Source organism: Pseudorasbora parva, chromosome 16 (assembly GCF_024679245.1).
Source record: "Pseudorasbora parva isolate DD20220531a chromosome 16, ASM2467924v1, whole genome shotgun sequence".
Classification (NCBI taxonomy): domain Eukaryota; kingdom Metazoa; phylum Chordata; class Actinopteri; order Cypriniformes; family Gobionidae; genus Pseudorasbora; species Pseudorasbora parva.
The window spans coordinates 36,174,165-36,183,609 of NC_090187.1; the positions used below are offsets into that span (position 1 = coordinate 36,174,165).

The 9,445-nt window shown below is 37.5% G+C and overlaps 1 protein-coding gene across 1 annotated transcript in view; it reads right to left on the minus strand.

Annotated features, from left to right (window-relative positions):
• Window positions 1-8,893, minus strand: part of got2a (glutamic-oxaloacetic transaminase 2a, mitochondrial) — a 9,499-nt gene extending 606 nt beyond the window's left edge. The window contains exons 1-10 of the mRNA XM_067420555.1: window positions 8,712-8,893; window positions 3,991-4,147; window positions 3,456-3,584; window positions 3,301-3,360; window positions 2,360-2,521; window positions 1,995-2,099; window positions 1,615-1,765; window positions 345-510; window positions 110-260; window positions 1-24 (exon numbers count right to left, since the gene is read on the minus strand). The exon at window positions 1-24 is cut by the window's left edge and continues 606 nt beyond it. Coding sequence (XP_067276656.1) covers window positions 1-24; window positions 110-260; window positions 345-510; window positions 1,615-1,765; window positions 1,995-2,099; window positions 2,360-2,521; window positions 3,301-3,360; window positions 3,456-3,584; window positions 3,991-4,147; window positions 8,712-8,794 — 1,188 coding nt within the window. The 5' untranslated portion in view covers window positions 8,795-8,893. The remainder of the gene's footprint in view (window positions 25-109; window positions 261-344; window positions 511-1,614; window positions 1,766-1,994; window positions 2,100-2,359; window positions 2,522-3,300; window positions 3,361-3,455; window positions 3,585-3,990; window positions 4,148-8,711) is intronic.
• Window positions 8,894-9,445: the final 552 nt, after the last annotated feature.

Sequence of the window (9,445 nt, forward strand, 5' to 3'; positions counted from 1 at the left end):
GAATTCTTTAATCAGACGCTCCACCTATCAAAGAGCCACAAAGAAAAGACAATTAGAAAAGGCTGAGGCCTTTTTAAAGAAACCCAGAAAGCACTTTCACTTGACTTGCCTGCTCCGGTTTGAGTCCCGTGAAGCAGAACATTCCAATCTGGTCAGTGACGTGCTGCCAGTTGTGAGTGGATCCCTCCTTCTTAAGGTTTGAAACAAGCATCTCCCTCATCCTAATGATACGGGTGGCCATGTCTTTCACCTCCTCGAGCCTACCAGAAAAACGGTCAAGTCACAGTCTGTAGAGCTCAGTTCTCAATGGCTGTGTTCATGAAGGGACTAATCTCAGGACTTACCATTCTTTGTAGAGTTCGGGTGTGTTGAGAATGGTGGAGGCGATGCGAGCTCCATTCATGGGTGGGTTAGAGTAGATGGGCCGTATGAGAATTTTCAGCTGCGATTCCACACGCTTCGCTTCTTCAGCATCCTTGCACACCACCGTGAAGCCCCCTACACGCTCACCTGAAGACACAAAGGTACAGAGCATTGAATTTAAAATCTAGTATTTTGTCTAATTTTCCAGTTTAAATATATCACAAATCCTTGAAAACATGATACATTTACTCTAGAATATATCTGTATGGTGTATTTGTCTTACTATAGTAGGAGAATTTCAAAGACAAAAAAAGTCAAAAAGTGACTAGATTACACTTACAGTACACTACAATTCAAAAGTTTGGGGACAGAACATTTTTACAGAAATGAAAGGGATATTTTACCCACAAATATAAATTCTGTCATTAATTACTCACCTTCATGCAGTTCCAAACCCGTAGACTTTCGTTTATATTCAGAACACAAATTAAGACATTTTTAATGAACCTTCTCGTTACGCAGCACGTTTGAGATTTTGCAAGAAACAATGAGGTTTATTCTTGTGTTATGCAGCAGGTTTGAGCTTCAGCAAGAACCAGTGAGGTTCATTCTCGTGTTTTATGCAGCATGTTTGAGCTTCAACAAGTAACAATGAGGTCTGTTTTCGTGCATCAAGCAGGTCCAGTTGAGTTTCTGTTAACGTACGCTGATCAATGTTTGCTTGTGAATTAAGCCTCAATTCAATCTGTTCATCATAAAAAAGCAACAGAGTCTCTTCTGAAAATTTGGACTAAACCGCTCATATGGATTTGTTTTTTACGATCCCTTTATGAACTTTTTTAAGTGTCAAAGTCGTAGTTGAGTAGCTGTCAATGGAGGGTTCAGAAATCTCTCAGATTTCATCAAAAATATCTTTATTTGTGTTCTAAAGATGAACGAAGGTGTTACGGGTTTGGCACGACATGAGGATGAGTAATTGAATTACAATTTTCATTTTGGGGTGAACTCTCCCTTTAATAGTTTTATTCAGCAATGATGTAATAAATTACATTTTAAACAATAAAACAGAAGAGTTATTTTATAATTGTGATACTTATTGCACATTATTACTGTTTTTATAGCATTTTTGATCAAATTAATGCAACCTAGGTGAGCAGAAGATAGTTTTGAATTAGGGAATTAAAAACTTTTATATAAGTGTAATACAAGTAATTAGCAAGGATTTTTTTAAACTATATATTTGATGCTCACCATACAGGCCCATGTTCTTTGCAAAAGACTGGGACAGAAGAATGTTGTGCCCCTGCTCAATGAAATAGCGCACAGCCCAAGCGTCACGATCGATGTCGCCACTGGCAAATCCCTGGTAAGCCATGTCAAAGAACACCAGGAGATTTCTTTTCTGTTGAAATGAGAGTGAAGAATCTTATCATCACTGGAATAGTCATTCATTTGAGACTGAGGACAGTCATTCTTTTATCGGTCCAAATGGTTAAACGCAAAGATAAGGCTCAGACAAGATAAAGTATAAGGATTTCAAACTATATCTATTTGTCACTTCAATGAGTAGCTTTTCTGAGACCTGCAGTCAGCTTGAATTTGGACTTTAATTTAATGCCAAAACCAGTTACCTTGATCAGAGCAGCCATCTCTTTCCACTGCTCAGGCTTTGGGTCCACTCCTGTGGGATTATGAGCGCACGCATGCAGAACAATCACACTCTTCTCAGGGATTTTCTGAAAGAGAAATAAATGAATAAATACTTAAATCCGATTTCTCTTCCTCCCCACCCCCAAAACATAATTTTTTCTTCCCACACTTTCTCCACATTCTCCTCACACGTTTTCCAGAACTTCATAATACAATTATTCCCTCTTAATACTCAACCTTGCAGAGAAAAGTGGGATCAGAAGAAAATAAAGCTAAAAATGCAACAAATGTACAATGCTTATTCCCAATAAAGTGCAATAATATATATATATGAAAAAAATCTTACTGAAATATCATCCAAGGCTCCTTTAAGGTCAAAACCAATGGTTTTAGGGTCATAGTAGGTGTAAGCCTTTAGCTGCATGCCCGCATCTCTGAAGATAGGGGTGTGGTTTCCCCAGGAGGGTTTAGGCAGGTACACGTCCCGAGACACGTTATGGAATCGTGACTAGCCAAGAAGAAGTGATGTAAGTACTTGATATTTGAACTCCCTTTACAACCAAAAACCAAAAATAAAAATAGTCAACAGTGACTGCCCAGTTTTTTAGTAGCCTTGGTTCTGGAAGTATTATTCCCATTCGTTCAAAAACGTAAATAAATCAGGCCTAACACCGCATCAAAAACTCAAATTTAAAGCAAAACTATATGATAGAATGAAAAGAAAATCCTTTATTTTTAAGAGTTTTTTTTATCGCATTTTAATCCAAATGTGGTAACAGTAAAAAACTAAACAAAATGCATCACGGTTTTCAAAAAAAATATTAAGCAGCACAACCGTTTTCAACATTGATATTAAAAAATATTTCTTAAGCACCAAAACAGCATATCAGAAAGATTTCTGAAAGATCATGATTGTGATACTAAAGACTGGAGTAATGATGCTGAAAATTACATTTTAAAATGTATAAAATAGAAAACTTTTATTTTATTATTATAATAATATTTCACAATATTACTGTTTTTTTTTTCCTTTATTTTTCTTCGAATACAGCCTTGGTGATCAGAAAAGACTTGAAAAGAGACATGAAAATCTTACCAACCCCCGAGTTAAAAGGTAGTATAAAATTTACCTATTAAACTAAATATTAATATTGCTTCTAAAGGTTATTATGCCTATGAAGAAATAGGATGGTTTACTTCCATACCACTTATGTTATGCTCTATTAAAGCCACATATAAAACAAATACATTATGAAATCCTTACATCAACTATGTTTAACTACATACCACAAAGTTAGCACCGATACGCAGAGATCCAGTTCCTGAGATAGTCTGGACAGTGATGCTCTGCGTGCAAAGACAACTGGGAATTAATAATCACATCTAATAATTTAACAAGCAAAAGACTTCCTTTCAAAATGCGTTCCTTTTAAAGTACTTACTCTTCCGCTCTTTAAGACCTCATTATCAGGTCCAAGAGCCAGCTGAGCGCAGGCCTTTGAAAAGTCTGCCAACCCTCCAATAGGAAGGTACTCTTTATCCAACTTCTTAGTGGCAATCTGGGCCTCAGCCTGACAATACCAAAATCTGTCATTTGTTTTGTGCAGGGATTAGAATATTAAAACTTGGAGTAGATAGCGTTATAGACAATTGCTATTTTAAATGGAGGTCATCTATAGAACAAAAAGCATTTTAGAAGATAAAATACGCCAGGGTTATTCAGGTAAATCTAACAAGATCATAGCATATAATAGCATACGTCAGGGCTATTCAAATCTTACCCTGGAGGGCCAATGCGGTGCAGAGTTTCGCTCCAACCCTGATCAAACACACCCACCTGTGATTTTCTAATAATCCTGAAGACATTGATTAGCATGTTCAGGTGTTTGATTAGGGTTGGAGCTAAACTCTGCACCGCATTGGCTCTCCAGGGTAAGATTTGAATAGCCCTGGCATACGTTATAATGAAGGGGGCACCTTTCGAACACAGCTGAGGACAAATGGCTTGCCCTGATCGTCTCTATAAGCTCCTACTCCGAGGTTCATCTTTTTGGGGTTGGTGTCACGCTTGAACGCCTCCGTGACACCCAGGATAGGATCAGGGGGTCCCATCTGTACCTCAGTCCACCATGAGCTGTGAAAAAAATAAGACTAAGTTTAACTATTGAGTTTATAGAACAAAGGAAATGTATTTTAATAGTTAAAGGCATAATATGTCATTTTTGTCACTAGAGGTCGCTTATTGAAAACAAAGGCGTAGCTTGATGACGCCTTGATTTCGCAGTCATGGGAGGTTTTGTTTTTACCTCAGTTGGTGGAAAAGAATGAACGGGACTCGGGCAAAATCATATTCATGGATGAGCTAATGTATTAAAGATGTATTAACGTTACTGTAGTATGAATCAGGGTGGGGCTGAAGGCCGTTGGAGAGCGAAACGAGGTCGCTGGAGCGATTGCTAATAAAGGATAAAACCGACACACGGCTCAAGAGCGTATGCTTCCGCTTCTTCCGGTCATGTGTATGCAGGGTAACACAGCGTTGTATTATCATAATAGATACATTTGTGTGTGTTGAAACTTATGTTATAATGCTACTCTGTGCGTTCACTCGGCGGCTACTTTGAGACACTTGTTGCAGACTGCAGTAAGCTAGATCGATATTAGCCATGGTAAAACATGGTACTTGTAATAAATCAAGAAAACAATATTTAAAGGTCCCGTTCTTCGCGATTCCATATAATGTTGCTGTTGGAGCATAAATAATACCTGTAAAATTATAACGCTCAAAGTTCAATGCCAAGCGAGATATTTTATTTAACAGAAGTTCCCTTTCAAAGCCTACAGCAAACGGCCGGTTTGGAGTACACCCCTGCACTTCCTTCAGGAGTGACGTCACTAGAACCGTTTGTTGACGAACCCTCCGCCCACAAGAACACGCAAAATAGGGGGCGTGGTCTTGTTGCTCTCCCACGTGGAGAAGAGCACGCATTCAGCGCTTGCATCTTCCCGTTATGGTAAGAGGCGGGACCTTTCCGGGCAAAGTGCGCTAAGCTGCTGTCCAATCACAACACGGGAAGCGCTGGCCCAATCAGAACTCGTTACGTATTTCTGAAGGAGGGACTTCATAGAACAAGGAAATCATCAGGCCGTTTTTAGGACAGAGAAAACAGCGCTGTACAGATAAGTAAATTGTGTGGAAAATACTGTGTTTTTTTACACGCGAAACATGAACTCATGTTATATTGCACACTGTAAACATAATCAAAGCTTCGAAAACACACGAAGAACGGGACCTTTAAACGATAAGACTGTGTTGAGCTGTATAACAATGATTCGTATTCTGTCGATAAATGTATCCAAACAGTTGCTCATCTGTCTAATAAAACACATAATATATTAAAGAGTCTTTGGTGTTTCCATGGTTTCTACAAAATAAAACCGAAAAGCGAGGGTAACGCCAGTATTATGTTGATAGGCGATGCACAGACACAGTCCGTATCCTGGTTAAAATAGCTTATTTCTCTGGATTTAAACATTATTCAAAACATTTGGGATAATGTAAGTACACAAGTCAAGTCTTTTTTTGGATATTTCAATCCAAAAATCTTACGTATTGTGCCTTTAAATGTTTTTAGTTTCACTCTTGCACAAGCTTTTGGAAGTAACTGAGGCCAAATTCTTTTATAGCTGTGATCTCCAAAGAATTTAGAGCAGAGCTGAAGACTGGAATTCAAAAATCCCTATTAAGTACACAGACCACTTTCTTTTTTCACTGTCCCTAAAACTGATTTGTGTTTACATTGGGGGAAATGATCTGCCCATTATTTTGACGTCTCATTAAAATTTCTCCAAGATGGATACGTTTATCATATAGTGATTATCATTACAGAGCTTTTGAAAAGAAGTCATTAACAGCTTAAACTACTCTGTTAATGAGACTGAGTCTGAACATTAACAGTAGAGGGATTTTTAAACTTTTGTTTGTTCTGATGGCAGACATTTTCAGAATGACCATGACATTCTAAATAAAGATTCTGTTAGCTTGCACAGGCAAACAGTAGGTCATCTTTGTAATTATTACTGGTGTAAAATGGCAGTATAATTCTAATCTAAAACCCACCCACGTAAAGTGCACATTGATAATCCAATGAAAAGATGTGTACAACACCCCACCCTCTGCATCAGAACCAATCATGTGTCACACTCACATTCTGCCCATTTCAACCCGGCTCTGAATGGCAATCACTTTGTACCAATCAGCAACTAGAACCACAATAAAAAACATGTGCACATTTGCTGTACTTTCAGCTTTTAAGTTTCAGTCATACTGTTACCTTTTTGTCCTCAATAACAAGCAACACCCTAAATGCAGAACATTAATTAATGACAGCAATGTAATGTTTAAGGGATATATGGGGTTTTATGTGGATGCATTTCTGTCTCTGAGCGTGGGCTGTAGTGATTGGCCCAATTTGAGGAAGTACGCGTAACAAGGCATTACATGTTCTTTTTATGTCCCTACTCAAGTCACAGATCATTTATATTGCATATAATTAACACAAAGCTGAAAGACAAATAACAAAAAAAGTTAAAAAGCTAAATAAAAGTGAATAAACAAAAACTAAATAAATAAATAAGCGGATATAAAAATAAATAAAGCAGATAAAAATTTATGAAAATAAAAGATTTTTGCTAAAAATGTCAAGTGCCCCCCCTAGCACACAAATAATAAATTGAATAATAAAATAAATAGCAAAATAAAAAGACAAGTTGATAAAATATTGATAAAATTAATACAATTGTGTAAATTACAAGTTAAAAATAAAACAGAATTAAAATGAATAATAAAGTAAATAGCAAAATAAAAAAGACAAGTTGATAAAATATTGATAAAATAAATACTATTGTGTAAATTAAAAGTTACAAATAAAACAGAATTAAAATGTTTATGTAGTTAAACAAAAAAAAAAGGGAAAAAAAAGCAGTAGCAGTATTAACATTAAGTGACATGGCATCTGACGCACAGGAGCCAATGGCATATGTCGCGACACACGCAGTGGCACTTCCGGTTCTCATTGGCATATGTCAGTGGATAGTGATGTGTCGCGACACACGCAGTAGCACTTCCGGTTCTCATTGGCATATGTCAGTGGATAGTGACATGTGTCACTGACACTGTCACGAAACGCTGACACTGGCAGTGACACTAGTCGCGGAACATGTCGCTGTATGTGACACTCACTGGCAGATGAGCTGAAAAACTATACTCACGTAATTGTGGCACAAAAGCCAAAATAAATATCCTATTTTCGTGACTTTTTTCCTCTCTTAAATAAATGTTAATCTAACTTGTTAAATTTGGTAATATGTGTTAGTTTGTGACAAGCAGTATCTGAGTGGCATGTGCCCCTGAATGATTTATGCAATGCCAATATTGGTGCCAATGTTGTTGATCACGCAAACTGGACGTCCTAGAAAACACGTACAAACCATCATAAGTCACTACAAATATCGCATTAACAGTCGCATCCGTTACTGTAGTAAAGCTTTAATTTTGCATCATGCTGCACGCTCTCCTCTAGGTGTCAGTATAGCCAGCACAAAGATACACCATAACTTAAGACAGTTGAGAAACATCAACGGGTGGTGTATTTGACATTTTGTTTGCAAGTTTGACGGTAGCAAAAACAGTATCTGATAGTATCAGAGTCTGATATGTTAAGACAAATTTGTAAATACTTTATCAAATTTATTTTTTGCATACTTAGGCCTACTCAGTCATGGCTTTAATATTTCACAACTAATTATATTGGCATTGCATAAATCATTCAGTTGCACATGCCACTCAGATACTGCTTGTCACAAACTAACACATATTACTAAATTTAACAAGTTAGATTAACATTTATTTAAGAGGGGAAAAAAGTCACGAAAATAGGATATTTTCAGGACATACAGCGACATGTTCCGCGACTCAGTGTCACTGCCAGTGTCAGCGTTTCGTGACAGTGTCAGTGACACGTCACTATCCACTGACATATACCAATGAGAACCGGAAGTGCCACTGCGTGTGTCGCGACACATGTCACTATCCACTGACATATGCCAATGAGAACCGGAAGTGCCACTGCGTGTGTCGCGACATATGCCATTGGCTCCTGTGCGTCAGATGCCATGTCACTTAATGTTAACACCGTCTCTCAAAAAAAGATTACTTCTAGGTGTCTAGCAACCTACAGTTACAGCTATGTAACTTAATACTATAATGCCATCAAACAGACTGAAAATATGCACAACCTTGGATCAGACATTAGCAAGCTATAGGCCTGGTTGAACCTGATATATCACTAATGTCATTATGAACACTTAACATGAAAAATCTGATCTCATTAACTCTGATCGCTATCAAAGCCCATTAGTGATATAACTTCTGACATTGACAGCAGTCACATATATGCTATTAAAATGACTTTAATGATGTTAGGAGTTAATAAAAAACCACTAGTTTAACATCAAATGCATGAATAACTATGTTGTAGGTAGCCTATTATAAGCACAAGGTTAATGTCTCATGTGTTAGCAGTGTGTCATACTGTAACTTTCAGGGGTGCTGTTCAAGTATTCAGTCCGCTAACTCGCTAGCACAAGCTAACTTGTCAACAGAGTGTTTGCACAAGAAAAATAAAGCCTCATATTACCTTGCACGGAGCTGTAAGACTGCTAAAACAGGGGCCTGAGCCCCGACACTAGTCAGAATCTTGCTGGATTTAAGCAGGGCCATTGCTGGAAGCACAGATGACTCGGTGGAAGACAAACGCACACTGGCTGGGGATCGTTAGTTGAACTTGTCTGCTCTGCATGTGTTGATTATAGCGCCTCCAAGGACATTGCATTGCAGAGCTGCTGGAGACCAGAGGTAGTACAGTACAGGGCTGACGCATACCTGAAGACTAGCCAACTACTAGTAGCTGGTCTGATGAGGTTCGTACTAGATTGAGCAGGTTGTTATGCTATTTGTGCTTTTATGTAGCTGATTGGAATTCATATTGTCTTAGCGTCAATTTTCAGTGATTGGGTTAACAGTTAAATTATGATGCATGATATTGGGGCCTTTTAACATCTGGAAATTGAGAAAATTGAGGGTAAACTTACATAGTTTTACATTTGTGGATAAAATATAATTATTATTATTATTAATATAAATATAAAAATAATTAAGTTGCAAAGAATTAGTAATCTTTTTTTCCATATTGCTAAAAAATGAAAACCCCAAACAAAACATGCCAAAAAAATGTAAGATATAGGCTATTTGATTTAAACTTTTTAAAAACGGTTTGACAGGGTGGTTGAATATCGATGAATGCTTAAAGGAAATCTCTTTGAGCTTATTTACCAATAGGTACTTGTTGGGGAGAGTCCAAACCTTCGTTGT